At 30.6% G+C, this 18,366-nt stretch overlaps 2 protein-coding genes and 1 non-coding gene across 3 annotated transcripts; 1 reads left to right on the top strand and 2 right to left on the bottom strand.

Annotated features, from left to right (window-relative positions):
• Positions 1-146: 146 nt before the first annotated feature.
• Positions 147-2,419, top strand: LOC126739847 (heparanase-like). The gene is made up of 10 exons (XM_050445663.1): positions 147-311; positions 372-531; positions 587-726; positions 779-952; positions 1,007-1,232; positions 1,284-1,417; positions 1,604-1,782; positions 1,849-1,993; positions 2,047-2,164; positions 2,227-2,419. Exons 1-10 carry the CDS (start codon positions 284-286, stop codon positions 2,384-2,386), a joined length of 1,464 nt encoding a protein of 487 aa, XP_050301620.1. The 5' UTR covers positions 147-283; the 3' UTR covers positions 2,387-2,419.
• A 2,478-nt stretch (positions 2,420-4,897) lies between these two features.
• Positions 4,898-17,480, bottom strand: LOC126739382 (protein Aster-B-like). The gene is made up of 4 exons (XM_050445038.1): positions 16,527-17,480; positions 14,192-14,478; positions 13,874-14,138; positions 4,898-11,375 (listed from the first exon to the last, which is right to left on the bottom strand). The coding sequence occupies exons 1-4, from the start codon at positions 17,268-17,270 to the stop codon at positions 10,599-10,601; spliced, it is 2,073 nt and encodes a 690-aa protein (XP_050300995.1). The 5' UTR covers positions 17,271-17,480; the 3' UTR covers positions 4,898-10,598.
• LOC126740027 (U4 spliceosomal RNA) lies at positions 6,906-7,043 on the bottom strand. The gene has a single exon (XR_007661770.1). It is a non-coding gene; the product is annotated as a U4 spliceosomal RNA (small nuclear RNA).
• Positions 17,481-18,366: the final 886 nt, after the last annotated feature.

The following is an 18,366-nucleotide window of genomic DNA, read 5'->3' as shown; positions in this document are numbered from 1 at the left end:
ACGGAAATGTAAACATACGTAAATTATTTGTATATCACATTCATCCAATTTTATCAAGTTATTATCTCCCTCTTCATTTGAGTGAAAAACAAACATAGTTAAATCGTATCAGAAGATACTTGAATACATTGTTTTTTAAAATATGGGAAAAAAAACATGATCAAGTGTCGATATCCTTATCAAAATAATAGATTTTACTAGTAGGAGTATAAATTTAAAAAAATTAGTGTAAAATTCACATTTTAGTTTAAACGGCTCAAAAAGTTGTAAATAAATACTAAAAATGATCCGTTCCAGGATATTTCGAACAGGTACGCATTTATCATAAAATTTTTAAAAAGGAAATTAACATACCTAAAATGTATATTTAGTATTTCTGCTGCTGACATTTACATGCCTTTCGTACTCATCCTACTACCCCAACTTTAATTTAATTAACGAAGAGCCTTTAAACATCGTCAGCGAGAACTTTTTAAGCGTAGCCTTAGATTGTAGCAATATTGAAGGGAGGTTTTCGGATTTTAATTTAAGGTGAGTAAAATATCAAAATAATTCAGTCATTAAGCTTACTTTATAATTTTTTTAGTGATCCTTATTTAACCTCGCTCGTAAAGCATCTTTCCCCTATGTACTTTAGAGTAGGTGGTACTTATGCTGACCGAATTGTATTTTCTGATGATGTCAGTTCATTTGGAAAAGTCGGATTGGCTGATATAACTTTCTTAGGTTCAAAAACACACGTTTTAAAAGAATTATATGTCTAACATTAATATTTTAGCGTCTGACTATTTGAAGCTTTACCAATTTACTCAAAACGCAGAGGTTCAGCTAATATACGACCTTAACTCTTTATTGAGAAACGAGGATGGAACATGGAACTCCTCAAACGCAGCTGAAATGATTAAGTTTTCTAGTGATCATCAGATGAACGTCGTTTGGGAACTGGGAAATGGTATTAAATATTATAAATAATCATATGTATGTTATATTATTGTGAACACTTTAGAACCGGACCTTTATAAGAGTATTTATAAAACACACGTTGATGCAACGCAACTGGCAAAAGACTACAAGATCTTAAGGAACATGTTAAACCAATACGAAATATATAATTCAAGCTATTTGGTGGGAATTGATATGTTTGATGTTGGCGGTAGTCAAGCAAATCAAGAGTATTTAAGTAATTTTTTGAGTGGGGCTTCTGATGTTGTCCATGCTGTCACGTGGCATCAGTAAGTAACTAAATAAATAAATATTTTTGCCGTTTATACTGATGTTTATAGGTATTATTTTCCTGGTAAATCAGCTACTGAGGAATTATTTTTGAGCCCAAGCACTTATAACTATTTGGAACAAAGGATAGGAGTTGTTAAGAATGTTGTCAGCAAATCAGGATCGGGAAATAAAATATGGCTAGGTATTATTTTAATAATAGTTGATTTATATGTATTTAAAAAATACTGTTTCCCTAAACCTGAAAAAAGCGCGTTTATGAAATTAAAGTCATTTCTAAGCAAGAGACTTACCTCTCAATTCATATTGCTCAGACTCCTCTAATTATTTCTACTAGGATTTAGGTAATATATATCAATTTTTCCTTAAGGAGAGACATCCTCAGCTTATAATGGAGGAGCTAAGGGCATGTCAGATAAATTTATAGCCACGTTTTTATGGTTGGATAAATTGGGCCTGGGTGCCAAATTGGGTCTTGATGTCATTATTAGACAAACTATATTTCATGATAATTATGCTTTGATTGACAATAATTATGTTCCCAACCCGGTAAGTTTAAAATACGTTACTATACAATCCTGACTTGTCAGTTAACTATTGTTTTTGTTGTTATAGGACTGGTGGGTAAGCGTTTTGTACAAGCAATTGGTAAGTTCAACTGTATTATCACTAACATCTAGCGAGAATTCTGAGAGTCCGGTAAGGATGTACGCGCATTGCGCCAAAAAAACTGATCTGTGGGACACTTCTGCGGTTGTACGTAAGTAATTTATATATTGATCTTAGGATGTAAATTAAAATAATACTTTTCAGTTTTTGGGCTGAATGTAAACGGCACGTCTAATTCAATCTTCACCTGGTCTGGATTTGAATACGATAAAACAAATGTCTATTCATATGAATTGACTTTTGATGGGTCACTTTATTCTCAGTGAGTATTAAACCTGCTTTGGGTCTCTAACCATAAAAAAATTACAACTATTTATTTTAAAGGAATATCAAGTTGAACGACCAAGTTCTGTCAGTTTCACCTAATGGAGATCTCCCAGATTTAACACCCAAAGTAAATGAGGACCTGGAAAACTATTTGATGCCGCCTCAGTCCTTAATATTTTTAGTGTTTACTAAAACAGATATAGACGCTTGTATATAAGTGTAAGAGTTTAATAAATATATAAAATAGAAATGTTGTTTTTTCTTAAATACCGCTGAAATACTTGAAAGAAATTAAACTCGATTTAACGAAGGATTTAATTGGTTTAAGTTGTTGTATAAACAGAAAATTTGGAACAGTTTTTACTAGATTGACTATGTGGTTTAACACAATGGTGCAAACGGGTTGAAATTATTTTAATTTTTTTGAATGTATTCCGCCGAAGACAAATGTGCTCGATATCAATTTTCTCCCTTTTGTAAACAGAATCGTATAATATGAAAAACTGAAATTTCTTTAAAATTTATTGGCTTATCTTAAAAAACAAATTTCCACTTATTTGCGATAAAAAATGGCACAACTACTGCAATTTTTCAAAGGAATTTCTTATTGGGCAAACGTTTGGGTTGGGTTGGGTTAAAATATATATGCAATTATTTAAATTTAATATAATTTTATATATAAAAATATTTAGTATAAAAACAGCGTTATTAGATTGGATAATATGGACGAAAAACAGTGTTTTTTCAGAAGAATTTCATCAAATATTTGAAGTGTAGTTATCAAGTTTAAAAACTAGATATGTAAATCCCGTGTCAATTTTTTAACTGCCGAAATTTTCTCCCCTTTGTAAACAAAATAGTATTTGACATACGTATATTCTATAGTTTAATAGGTATAGCTTGACAATATACGGTTGATAAATGTACCAAAACCAAAAATTTACTAAAAAATAGTTGAATAAATATATATTTAACGAAAATAATATATGATGTGTTGCTCGGGTTCTCTATATATATTTTTCTACATAGTTTTCTGATATAGAATTTGAAATATCATAGAATTATTGGAAATCTCTGATATTTTCGCGGAAGTATGTAAACTGGACTATCAAACATGAATTCTTATTACAAAAAAACACATTTTCCCAAAACATGGCCGAAACATTTAAATGTTATTACCGTATTGATTAAAACAAAATGCCAGTTTTTTATAACATTGTCCCCTCACATGCCTGATTATTCTAACAAACCCGCCGTGATCACGTATAAATAAGTATTTTTAATCTATTTACATATTTAAATGCGATTTTCTCTTAGAATAATATTATTGTATATATAATAACTATTTTTTTGGATTAGTGACTAAAATTATATATCAGATGTAGTATTTTGTAGGTAAATTACTTAAATGATATTCTTGGCGAGACACAAATAGTTCTCCTACTTCCTCTGAATATTTTTTCACCACCTGACTATCATATAATGTTTCAATTATTATTAAACTATTATTCTTTTCCGACTTTTTGATAGTCGTACGTCACTTACAGATCTTCATGTTCAAGCAATTATCGAGTATTTTCCAGCATACATGCTGTTTAAAATAGTTGGAAATGGAAGCCCACAAATATAGGAGTCTTACAATCTTATGGATTTATTCAAACGTTTATCCGACGTCTTTAAATGTATCTAATTAATTTAAAAAAAACCTTTTCTAGTATAACAATAACGTTAAAACAACTAGCAACACTCTTCCACCTATCTTTCGACCTCATTTATATAAAACACTTCAAACCTTGATTGGACAATTATTTAAATGAAATATGTTTTATCGAAGTTCCCATCCTTCATCTACTTAATTTTTAAAATAAATTCCATACAATAATACCCAAGTATGATAAAACATGAACTAATGAGATGGTTTGTCTTATAAAATCTTCATTAATTATGTGTCGCCACAAAACATTTTCAACCTTTCAGATTAACTAAAAATATAAAAGTAAATCTCCCAATTAAACACCAAAGGTAATTGAAAACCCTGGAGACTATTTAATAGCGCCTTAGTGTTTACTAAAACAAACATATAGATGCTTGTAAATAAGTATAGGGTTTTATTTAAATTGTCAAAAGTCAAAACCTTGGCAATAATTCCTAATATAACTTTTTAGCAACGTTAATTAAAGACCCTTGCAGTGTTCATTTCAAAATCTATGAAATCGAGGCGAATCCTCGAGTGATTGCGTTAATGTATATTCATTGTTAATAAGAATGAAAAGAAATTTAATGTTTGCTTTGAATTTGCTACTGCTTTAATGTAGAAAGAAAAGAGTGGAGAAAGTAAAGTGGTTTAAAAAAAAATTAAAAAATAAAAACTCGAGCCTAAATTGATCAGAAATTTAGTTATTTATTTGGACAAAGCCAGTGATTCCGCCAGAATTCAATTTAATACTCTTCATCAGCCGGATTTGGAATTTTAAAAATAAATGAACATCTGAAACAACAAATTATAAAGGAATACAAGGAAAATAATTCAAACGTTTAACATTTATCCGACGTCTTTAATTGGGAAAAAATATATTGACTAATTATTTTAAACAACAGCCATTTCTAGGATAACAATAAGAATAAAACAACTATCAACATCCTTACACTTATTTTTCGATCAAATTTATAGACAACATTCCAAAGCTTGATTAATCAATTATTATTTAAATTAAATATTTTTTATTGAAACTTTCCACTCTCCCTCTACGTAAATTTGGAAAATACGTGCCAAATAATAACAATAATACTCAAGTACGATAAAATATAAATGTTATATTGTTTAGTACTTAATCTCTTCAAGATTTGGATTGCCTTCTATAATCATCAACAATATGTGACGTCGTATGAGACGCTACAAAACATTTTCAGCCTTTCAGATTTACTAAAAATTCATTTATTAAGCCATAATACAAGTTTATATAACTTAGATAAAGTAAAAACAAGGTTGAAACAGAGCAAATAATTTAAAAATAAAAGCACCTAAAACTGTAAAAGTAGAAATATAAATAAAATGGTAGTTTTTGGGTCCCAGGATACAACTAGTAAAATACTATTTGGTGCGTTAAAAATAAATAATAGGCTACTTTCGACTGAGTGTTCAACAATAATCTACTTTTTACATCACAAAAAAAATCACTATAAAGAAGTGCAATAATTAAGAACTACCTAATCTATTTCAACATGTTAGCAGACACCATGGGAATTCACTTTTATCGAACCTAAACCAAAAAATACCCATAAAATATCACATTTTTAATTAAATAATGTATAGATTTCTTCTAAAATTGCTCTTAATAATTATTTCTAACTAAATTATAGCTAAACTACCACTTACAACTACACTAAATTACATTAGTTATCAAGGAAAACTTACATTCATAGGTGTTTAGAAATATCAAATTACATATTTAATTTTTGGTTTGGAAATAATCTGATCGTAAATAAATAACGTTAAGAAAAACCACTAAGTTTTTTTATAGTTTAAAGATAAGTGCTTGATAGTTTCCTAAAATATTGCACGAAAGATATTTTAAAAAGTTGTTTAAATTGTTTACGCCAAATAATTTGACTTTAGTACTACCAATATACCAAATAATACATAAGTATACTAAATGCATTAATTTTAGTCGTCCTATATACTGCATATAAATAATTATATGCGCCTGCCTGGTTATTATACGAAATGGAAGGGCCTTTGGCAGTCAACAAGCATAATACAAATTATTACGGTTTTCCAACAGATTTATGACAATTACTGACCTGATATTTGTTTTACTAATATGTCAGATAGCGTTATTATAAGGAATGAAAATACAGTTAGATAACGTAAACGTCCCATAACGTGAATAGCCAAAATGGTTTAGCGCATTCTAAAACGCGAACAAAAAAAACCAGTAGACATTTTACGGCGGCATTATTTTCGGTTTTTTATTTAAGCCATAACTTTAGTGTCTTTTTGTAATGCGGCCAATGTTTGGACCAGATATCGCGCCTCATTCAGTGCTTATTCGCCAATCAATAAGGAACGAGCACGATAATGTCCAAAAAAAAATTAACTTATTAAGGATGTAAGTAAAGGTTGCGGAGTTACCTTTTTGGCAAAAAAGTATGACATAACCAAATCCACAGTGTGTGCAATTAAGAAGGAAGAAAAACATATTAGCTCAGCAGTTGCCTTAACATTTTACGGACCAGGTAAACGAAAATCTCTTAGCCCCTCTGAATATCCGCTAATGGAAAAAGCCCTATATAAAAAGTTTTTGCCACAACGAGAAAGGGATGCACCAATAAGTGGATTAATTTTAATAAAGAAACCCAAATATTTTCACTTAAAATTGTACGAAATCTCTACTTTTTCTGCAAGTTCAGGGTGGCTCCAAAAATTCAAGAAAAAATATGGCATACGCTTTTTGGTAATATGTATAACGCCGATGAAACCGGTTTATATCGGAAGCTTTTACCCGGAAAAACACACATCCAGTGAAGAAAAAACTGCCCCTGGAAAAAAACAGCTAAATCAAGAATAACGTTTTTAGCATGTACAAATGCAACTGGACTACATAAGTTAACTCCTTCGGTAATAGGAAAAGCTAAAAAAACCACGAAATTTCAAAAACCTTCACATTCCTGTACACTACAAAAACAGCCGATGACGGCAAGAATTAAATTTTTATTCCTGACGTAACACATCTATAATTTTAAAAACTAAAATTTTAAATTAATTTTAATTGCGAAAGAAAGCAAGGTTTATAGTTTTTTTCATAGTTTTCAACTCGCAATAATCGCACCTCGGATAAACCTCATTGGTTACGATAATGCCACTGCGCAAAGTAAAGAAGGTCTTCCAGGGAAAGCACTTCTTCTATTGGAAAATAAATCAGTTTATTTACAATAATGAAAAAAAATATTACAAAATAATGAATTCAATTTACCAGTAAATAAACAATAATCACAGAAGTAGTGGTATACTACTTGTACGTGATAACTTATTACACCTATACATAATAATAACAATAATAAAACGCAGATAAAAATAAAGAATAATAATAACAATTTGTTCCCGGACTTAGGTCGTAGCTACGGGTAATTTAGATCTTGACGAGTTCAGTATTAAATGTCTTTTTTTTAGGATTTGGGTCATGTCTGTATATGTCTTCTTGAGTGTTGTCTTCTTCAGTGTTTTTTTTTTGTAATAATTCAATTTCCGAGATCTGTAATTTCTTAGTTTAGTTATCCTATGTATTATTTATTAAATTATTAAATCTTTCTCTGCCCATCTGATGTATCCAATCTCTAACGTACATTTTAAAATTTTATTATTTTATTAAGTTGAAGATTTGTGAAACCAATAGTTTGTCTACTTCAGGGTACTAATGCATTCTGATTAGCACCCCGAGCGATTCTGAGCTTGAGTTGCGATAATGCTCCTAGTCACCCCCCGGTACAAGAACTTTTATCAGATGATCAAGCTATCAACTATCAAGGTATGTACATGCCACCCAACATGACACCTTTAATTCAACCTATGGACCAAAACGTTATTAGGTTGACCAAACTGCTTTATCAATCCCTGTTTTTAGCAATGGTTGTAGTTATCAAGTCAAAGGATAGAAATCGCATTATCAAACAAGACAACTTTAGAGATGATATTTTGAATCTGTCACGCGCATGGAATAAACTGGAACCAGTAATTATTAAGAAGTGTCGTATCATCATATACCTCGCAATACTGTTTGTTAGGTCTGAATAGCGTGGTAGAGACTAACCTCAATTTGTTAGCAGAAATTAATCCGGGGCAAGGATTCAAACGTTCGGATATCGAAGGATGGAATAAAGATGACTTCGAAAACTTTACTATAATTTTTGATGATTCAAATGCGGAAGCCTGGATCAAAATCCAGGGGTTACTCAGGTTTGGGATAAAATCACTTATGAAGAGGCAGTTCGTGTATTTAACACGGAACTCGAATGGGCAGAACAAAACAGTGCTAACTTCGAGGATATTCAGGCTTTACACAAATTACGTGAATCGGCAACTATTCTTTTAAACAAACCACGTTTTCGTCAAACAAAATTGGATAACTGTTTCTTTAAAACCCAAGATTAACTATGAATGCATAAATTTAAGTACCTATGTTAATACTATTTCACTTGCATAATATACATAAGTATTCATACCTACTAACTGTTTGTTTAATTTTCCCTTAAAACATCATGTTTAAGATTCCATTAAAAAAATGCATTCTGTTTTTCCTTTATCCAATACTATAAACTCTCGAAAGTATGAACACAGTCATCCCCAATTAGTTTACGTTATTGAGACTCTACTGTATTACAAACTCAGGGCGATTTTAAAGTTAGGGAAATTTTTTCACTACTGGTATAAGAAAATGGCCTCTTATATTTGGTAACTATTTGCTTAGCTCTTTGGGTAGTAGACAATCGACAGATTAACCATCAACTATAAAGCCTGATAAACAAAGCAATTTTCATATATATTTTTTTAATAAATGTGTTAATTTATAATCTAAATCGGACGTACAATTTTACGGTGTCCTTTATTATTAAAAGTGGGGCTAGCGGAGGCTTTCAGAGGCGCACCTTTGACAAATAAATCGCAAAATATACTATTGGTAGAGGCCAATGCCCTCGCTGGAATTCAAACCTTATGAAGAACTTATGAGTGACCTAAAAAAGACTTAAACAGATAGTAGACAAAGAATACTACTTTTATATTTATTTCAGGATTGTCAACAATAGGGTACAACTGATTACACTAAAAAAATAAAGACGATTCTTCAAGGTCAGGCATCTTTTTCTGGAAGCCTTAACGTCCTTCTGAACTGCTAATACTTATTACCGTATATGTATATTACTTTAGTTAATATTAAGTTTTCTAGTACTAGACTACTAGTTTTGCTCACCTATCATTTTCAAACGATATTTTGTAGTTGTAGAAAATATCTTCAACCATTGTTTGTAACAAATGTTCTTCTGAAAACCCTGAATTCTTTCAAATTGGTCTTTATTAATATACCATCTGATCAACATTGGTCTATTACCCGATTAATCAGATTTAACTCAATTCCTTCGTTCTTCAAAAAGCTATCCATGTTTCGTATTGATCCTTATATCTCAACTCACAGGTGTAAGTTTTTTTGCCCACAAACTTCTTTTACTAGTGTTTTCACCTATTGATTTTATTAAAATCGTTGATGTGTCATTTTTTCCTAGGCCCTCCTGTCTATTGCATCATTTGTGTACCAATAACTAAATCATCAGAATTCTTGCAATTTCTAATAATGCTATAGATCTATCGGCACTTATTTTTTTACTCTTTAAATTCTATTAAAAAAAAAGATAAACTTAAGATGTCATAGATTTGAATGTTATTACTGCAATTTTTAAGTTTTTGACTTGGTAAACATACTAAGATCTAAAAGATCAACATTTTTATATGATGATCAAGCACTGAAATAATAGAAAAAAATGTGCAACCATGCAATCTAACAAACCCATCATATATTACTCTATAACTAATAAAAATAATCCATTTTTATATCATATATCGATAATTTTTTGCTCCTTATAAATAGAGAGCGCCGATTTGGCTAGTTGTATAATGCGGCTTGTTTCAGTTTTCTTTAGTTTGAGGATGGTAGCTGATTGGTAAAAAATGAAAATTTCAATGGATCATCGTGCTATGTATAGCACGTACCTTGGGTACAAGATACCCTCAGTTGACTCCTCCAGATTTCCTTTTGTGGGAGTCTAGAGTTCAGTAGCAATAATAACAATAACAATAAATAAAGTTAAGATATTCCGTAGAGCAAGTGCATGAAATACATGAACCCGGGTTGGAAGACATCCTAACAACATGCTTTAAAAAAATAAAAATCCGAAATCATTGCTAAAATACAATAAATAATTTTGTAGTCACCATGTTAATACATTGTTCGATAAAAACCAATATGCATTTAGTTAGGTACGATGTCGCAAAATATAATTTGTTTAATACACGATGTAATATACATTTAAACGTGAATAAAAACATTTCATATGGGAGATTAGTCAGAGTGAGTTAAAAAGGTATTTTATATGTAACCATCGCAGCACGTTTTTCATAACCTCGACAGGTGCTCAAAATAATCAACTTTCCTTTTAATTTAATCAAACCAGAGATAACATGTTATTACATCAAAATAGTAACTTGTTCGGCTAAATATTGGTAAAGCCCATCAGCCCCCAGCTACAAGATGCATAAATATAAATCCAGCAATTTTATTAATTTCCAATACGTTCAAACTGAAGACAAGCTGAGAACTATAAAAAAAAAAAAAACTTAGCGATTTTTCAAGAGACCCTACATATTTTCTAAAATTCTTACTCTACAACTCCGCTTTACCTGCCTTCTTCTCTAGCACTTCATCGACCACCTTGTCCATATAATTCGGATGGATGGACCTCCTCAATTCCTCCAAAGCGTCCTCCGCTTTCCTCAATAAACTGACCACGTGCGTCAGCGTCTTTTGCCACTTTTGCGCCTCGATTGTCCGCGTATATTCTTGTTGCTGCAATAGTTGAATCCACTCCTCGTGAGACTTAGGCGGAAGCTTCAAGCTGCTAAGATCCATTATCTTCATAGCGGGCGAGGTTTCTTCCAGATACCACAGTTTGTAATATAGTAGTACATTTAAGACTAGAAGGATTAGTAGGACTACAAAAACGATTATCGTGCAGACTTCTGTGGTGAAAATACTGCCTGTTTGGGCCAGTTTTTTGCGCGGAACGTTTAGCCTTAGGTCTTCCGTGCTGTACTTTGGCATGGAATGCAAACGACGTTTTCGTCTGGACTTTCGTTGTTCCGGTACGTTTTCTTCGCATTCGACTTGTAAAGCATCCTTTAGTTTGCCAAAAAAGTCTTCTAAACCGGACCAAACGTTTCTTTCAATCATTCCCTTAACGAGACCCCACACGTTCTTTTTAAATTTTAACTGGCCAGTTACGTGGATCGAAGTGTGCGTTTCTGAGACTTTTTTAAGGCAGTAGTGGGCAGTTACGTAGAAACTGTCGGCGTATGGGATTCCCGCGTTGACGCTTTCTACGTCTACCGAGTAAAGGCTTCCCGATTTGCTACAGGGTAGCATAGTGTGTCGTTCGGTTACCTAAATTATATATAATTTTTCATTATAATAATTTGTTAAATTTAAATTGAACATAACTTTGCATAACTCAACTTAGATTTTTTTTTTAAATTTTAATAAACAAATTATTTATACACATTAAACTTTTCAACTTTAAATATAAAAAGTGATATTATTACTAGAAACATTTTATAAATAAAAGGTTTCCAAAAATACAGCCTGTTTACATTCCTTTTGTTTTCTTTATTAGATTTGAAGATTTATAACCCATATAAATCCATATTTCTTTAATATGTTGTATTTACCACCTTTGTACATATTTTGGTGAATCATGCCTTGGCGCTGCGCTGCTAGATTGCTAATATTTATTTTACCGTGTGGTATGACAGTCTACAGGCGGCCATGATGTGGAGCGAGAGCTGTTGGGTTTTGAGAAATTTTAAACAAACGTGTTTTGGAGATTCCTGAATTTTTTTGAGTCTGAGTATTCTAAATACAGCCGCACTTTCCCTTTCTGACTTCTTCAGAGGGCTAGGATACAAACAAACACGCAAACAAAGCAACAGTTACATAATTACAGAACTTCCTAGCCATCTTAAATCCGAGACGAAACGTCATGCTATAACAAATAAAACAAGTAAAGAGAACATGAGTCTGTATTTTTTGAAACCTTTTATTTATTAAAACTATACCCTCGGCATGGGACCTTCACTCCAAGATATATTTTAGTTAAATTCGCAAAACTCGATACCTTATTATCGTCTTAAACTTCATTTTATTGGTTATACAAAGCTCTCAATAAAGTTTTTAAAATTGTTCAAAATTTAGCTTGTGAATGATTCGGATGAGACATATTTCCTCATTAACACATTTTTCAACAAACCAAAGCTAGGCATTTCTTAACGGAGAAAGTATGACTGTTGTGTGATGTTTTGTCATTTCATTTTGTTTTTGTATATTCATTTTTACGGTCAAGAACCTACTATTTTTGGATTAACAGCTTTCTGCAAAATAACTGACAGATTCTAATACAAAAGAAGTGACAAATGAGCTATGATTCAGTACAAAATAGTTAGTACAGTGCAATATATTTATTTATTTATTAAATATCATTTATTGCTTTTTAACTGACAAACGAGAATAAACGAATTAAAAGACCGCGAAAAATAAACTAAATATTCTATTTAAAAGTAATCAAGAAACAAATGAAATATCCTGCTAGATTCACTTTCTCAATTAATTTGTAAGAAATATTTATAGATGCTTGTACGCACAATTATTGATCTAATTAAATAATTCAGCTAAATAAAAAGTTTTCATTAATATATGAAAATACGTATAATTATATTTAGATCATACGTAAATTTGTACACATAAAATATGGGCTATTTGAGAACTATTTTTGAAACATAAATATATAAAATAATAATTGTTCCCTAAAAAAAGAAACTTGAAAATCTTACAAGACTGCTGTAATCATAACGGAATAACCTTAAATATATATTTATCAATAGACAATTACAACATTATTAAACTAGCAACTTTATTTACCTTTAACAATTATTTATTTTTAGATTTCATTAGAATAGAAATTAACTGAAGTTTAGCACCTCACCTACACCTTGTGTCAAAATATATATTTATGTTTTTAATTCCCCTGATTTGGTAGCTTCTTTATAAATTTTAGTATTCAAACTATTAAAACTCACAGGGATACTTAATTAAGAACATAATTTATTTTAATAATCAATAATTCATTAATAATCTTCTGTTTTTACTTATATTAAAAATATAGCCAAGCCAATTATATCTCATTAGGTTAAAAGCCATATTTTCAGTAACTTTCATTTTTCTATAATTTATTAGTAACTTATCATGGAACAATTTATTATCTATAATGCCTAGATATATAATTTCAACATTGGTGGTTTGAGTAATGGATAAAGTACTTTTTATTGTATTATTAGTGGACATTATTGATGTTAAGTTAACTCCTTTTTAATAATATTAGTATTTTACAATTACAAGAAGCTAAAAAAGACTGCTCGAAGGCAGTCCAAAATTAAAACCAGCTTTTTAAAATGTTTACTTTTTCCAACTCTACAATATGTAGTTAATTATCACAATTAAGAACCAAAAATTTATTTCATTAAATATTTAGGTACATCTATGATTATAAAGTTGATTTAAAATTGATGTTTTACAGAATGATATTAAAAATGGTTTTTACACCCATAAATCAACTGAGATTATTTCCAATTTTAATTAAGATTAAGATACCTATGGTTAGTTCTATTACATTTATTGATTTTTATCAAATCTAGAACTTTGATAATTCAATCTGACTTATAATGATATAACTTATAAAACATATTAGTATTTATTATCCTCTGATTTATTATTTATTAGCCTAATATTTAATTTTGTACTGTGGCTGAGCTATGCATTTTTATTAAATGCATTAAATTATGAACATGATAGAGATATTTAAAATTCTGAATACTTTGACTAAAACTTACCTGGCAAGTTTTTGGACCCATAGTTTGCCCCAAAGACATTGTCAAGTTAACAACTCGACTTTTACTATTGTCTAATGGGTTGTGAGTCCAAGGAGTCTGAGTAAGATCAGAAGTTTTCTGAGATGCATGGAAATCAATATAGAATTTAGAAGAGGTGAACAATAGTGTGAAAAGCTGATCAATGTGAATAGGATAAATCTCATTGAGTAGAACTCTGCCTTCATGAGAGGCTGGGCATTCAATTGTAGATGGCTCAGTTTTCATACTAAAACAAATTCTTACTTTTTCAAACAACTCAAGACTTTTACCATAAACTACCTTATCGGTTTGTCACTTTCGGAATCTGAATTTTCAATGTGGGTTTGTCCTCCGATCACTTTTGTTTCACTGGATTCGCGTGAGTTGGATCTGCCCAAATCGTCCATTTTATCGTCGGAGACCATTTGATCGCTGGTTATTGATTCGCTAATTTGGCTCGATTCTACTTCGCTAAAAGAGTCGCGAAAAGAGACCACTGAGAGTACGGACGAAAATTTCTCCTCGTATTGGGTGGGGGAGATGTAGTCTTCGTCGTCGCTTGTTAGACCAAGTTCACTGCCATAACACTAAATATATAAAATAAAAGTAATTAGAATTAACAAAATGAAAGTCTTAAAAAGCATGTATTAGTTTATTTTTAGTATTTTAATGACCAATATAGATAAACAATAAGCTTTCCTATTTTTGTAGTGTCCTGATTTGTCCAATTTATTGAGTCTAACCTAACCCAATACTTAAAATTTAAATTTTATTTTTAACAGCTTTAATTTGCTTTTAAAAAAATTTATGAGATTGTTATTGGGAAATCGGCGTATTAGATCTAAAAGATTTTAACAAAGAAAATTGATATCTGATCTTGCAATGCCTCCATTCTTTTTAAATATTGGAAATATGAAAGACTTCTTTCATATACATTTTTCAAGAAGCCTAATATTTATAAGAACTCCCTATGCAATATGTAATGTTAGATTCACAAAAAAATATTGAAGAGGCTTCACTACATTTAATATCATGTAAATTGTCATTCAAATAAATACATTAAATAAGAAGTGTAAGTACAGCTTTTTTAAATTGAGAAAGGAAGTGCCCTCTGTGCTGATTTCCAATGGAGAATTTTCTAACAATTTTAACGAATGTGCAAACAGAATTGAACCAGAGCACATACTTTAATAAAATCAATATAACCATTTCATTTCATTGTTTCCAATATTTTTATTATTACACTGTAAACACTGGCAATATACTATAATTTGACACAATTTCTCGCTATCAAATAATATAATAACTGACTTTTAGCTTTTTACAATTTTTGTGAGGTTCTTGTATTGAATTTAACTTAGAAAAAAAGGTGTAAGTCTAAGTAATGCTTTATATAATTTGTAGAATTTCAGAAAGAATTCTTTGACCTTCATAGAAAGCAGTTGCATTTTAACTTTCAAAAAGGTCTGGAGCTGGTCGAATCAAGTTTCCAATAAAATAAAGAAACACTTTGAAGATATTAGTGAAATTTTAATGTTACTTGATTACTATTGCCATTTAATAGTGATTCAATGTTGTATTAAACTAGAAAAGAGACAAGTCTTCTTAGTTCCCTATAGCAAAATACCCTAAAAGCTTTAAAGCATCCCAAATCATGCTTATGGTTTCCAACTTAGGACCTTCACCATAATTTTAACAACAAATGATAAATGTAAATGCTACATCAAATTAAAAATTCAAAGCAAAATTTTTCTCAATAAATATTCCTAATAAAAACTTCAATGGGAATTCTAATGATTAGTTAAGCAATTGAATTAAAATATATATTTGCAAAAACATTTATAATAATATAAATAAAGTGTATAAACACTGTCTGAGGCCATGTTCCAACTGCACCCTGCCCAACCCTCTGTAAGCTGCCTTCGTTGTAAAACTCAATATTCTATTAGACTTTGCTATTAATAGGTTAATTATTAAAATTTAAATAAGAGAATCAGAGCCAACGAATTTTAAGTGCATTAATTTGCTAAACAATCAAGATCATCCTAAAGCAAATCTAGGTCTTTTTCGTGAATAATATACAAGTTTTTTGCAAACAAAACTTGTATATTTACAATTACAATGTTCATTTATTATGTATCTTATTGTATCACATTACATAAATTATTTGAGCAGCCATTTTGAATAGCAAACTGAAAATAATTTGCTGAACATCATTAATGTTCAAAATTTTTTTATACTTACATTGTGAACAAAATTTATTTAAACTACTCACATAGTATTGAACTATCATAAAAATCTATACTGCTTACCTATAAATTAAATCACCAAAAGCATTAAAATATAAATTCTTATTAATTTTCACATATCATTTTTGTTAAGAACATATTTTATGATATTCACTGATAACAATTTTTTTTTAAAGTAATATTTTGCTAACCTTTAGCCAGATGAAACACAAGACTGATTGAAAAAAATAAACAAGGTAGATAAGGTAAACTTAATGATTTAAATACATCTATTAAGTGATTAGATTTACAAAAGGCTAAAATAAGTAATAAACTAATTTCATATTCAATTTCGTATTTAATGTAATAATAGTATTCTCTCTTTAATAAATAAATATTGCACTTACTTGGTGAACTAAAGTCCACATCTCTTGTTGTGTCATAGGCTGATCCATCAATGCATTTTGCCATATTCGAAAAAGCATTAAATAAGCTTTGTCTCTTTGCATTAAACTGGTAAAGAAGTACTTCTCTGTTTTGGTACATATTAGAACAGCATTGGGAATAACTAAGGCAGTTTTTTCCTTTGTTATAGCTGCAACGTCTTTCCATTTTAGTGTAAGATTTGTTTCCCAGCCAAAAATGTTTGCATAAAAGCATAAATAATTCTGGGTAGTGTACAAATGGCCTTGTATTAAAATATCCTTTTGTAGAGCACAGTAGTAATCAACTACCAGGCGTTCATCAGCAGGTACATCAAAAAGTTTTTTAAAATCTTCAGAGCGACTTTTATATGTTGGGTAAAGTGAGTTGAACCATGATGATTTCTTTTTGGGGCGAAGATCTTTCCTATCTTTATTTGATAAATCAGATAATTTTGATTCCCCCTGAGGTGAAGGATCAGGACTGCTTGTTGTGCTTAATCTACTTGTAGAACTGTCCTGACTTGATGGAGTACTTTCATGCTTAAATGTCTCTTTAAGTTCCAAATTTGGGGTAGTATCAATCTTTGAATGGTCCTCTTTCGATTCGGGCTGCGGACTCGGTCTAGGGCTACTCCTAGGGCTAGAAGATGGACTGATTGATGATGATTTGCTGTCGTTATTCGTTGTTACTTTGTCATTAATGCTTGTGGAAGAGGAGGGCATCATACTGATGGAAATTCGATCGCAATCATGCCGATAAACATTGTTTATTTAGCAGTGCGACAAAATAAAATTGATTGGGAAATTTCGAACTGGATCGCGCTTTTAAGCGAGCCGAACTTTCATCTTTTTATTGATAAATTACTGGCGCAAGCGGGGACTGATCCTTGCAAAAAAAAGACCATTTTTTTTAAAATATTTGTATTATGTTGACAGTGACAAAGTTGACAGCAAGCAGCTGACTGAAAAAAAACTAGAGATGGGATATATGTGAAGCTAGCGTTCGATCGATATCCAGCGACCAAATCGAGAACGCAGCATATGTCAGCCAGTGATCTATTTATACTTTATAGCCCGCGCTCGCTGTTATTTAATCAATATAATGCCCGTATCTTCTGAAATTTAATTCCCAAGCGATTTTAATGATTTTTTGTCCAGATATTAAACAATGAATACCTGCATCGAATTATGGTGGACCCAAACCTCTAGAAACCAAGATTTCTAGAAAGTTTTTTCCAGAAACAAGCAAAAATTATTGAATCGTTAGACGTAAAAAAATTTAATCGCTATAACTCTTGAAGGATTTGGACAAAACTTTTTTATGTAACAAACAATAAATATCTAAACCGATTTCAGATGGTTGCAAATCTCTATAAATAAATTTGTTTCGTAAAAAATTATTGAATTGTTAAAAAATATAAACGGCTTTAACTTCCAAAAATCCCAAAGCATTTGAGTAAAACTTTATGTAAAAAATTATTGAATTATAATTTTACATATACCAAAAAAATTTTGTATGTAGAGATTTGCAACCATCTAAAATCGACTTTGATATTTATTATCTATTATAGGAAAAAGTTTTATCCAAATCCTTTGACAATTTTGGGAGTTCTTAATTCGATACGTAGTACGTATTCATTACGTAGTTAATATTTGGACAAAAAATTATTAAAATCCATTGAGAATCTCAGGAGATACGGGCATTATATTGATTAAATAACAGCAAGCGCGGACTATAAATAGCTTGCTGGTAACAGACATAATTATGCTGCGTTCTCGATTTGGTTGCTGGATATCGATCGGACACCAGCTTCACACACAT

Source organism: Anthonomus grandis, chromosome 8 (assembly GCF_022605725.1).
Source record: "Anthonomus grandis grandis chromosome 8, icAntGran1.3, whole genome shotgun sequence".
Lineage (NCBI taxonomy): Eukaryota > Metazoa > Arthropoda > Insecta > Coleoptera > Curculionidae > Anthonomus > Anthonomus grandis.
This window is presented reverse-complemented; position numbering and strand designations above follow the sequence as displayed.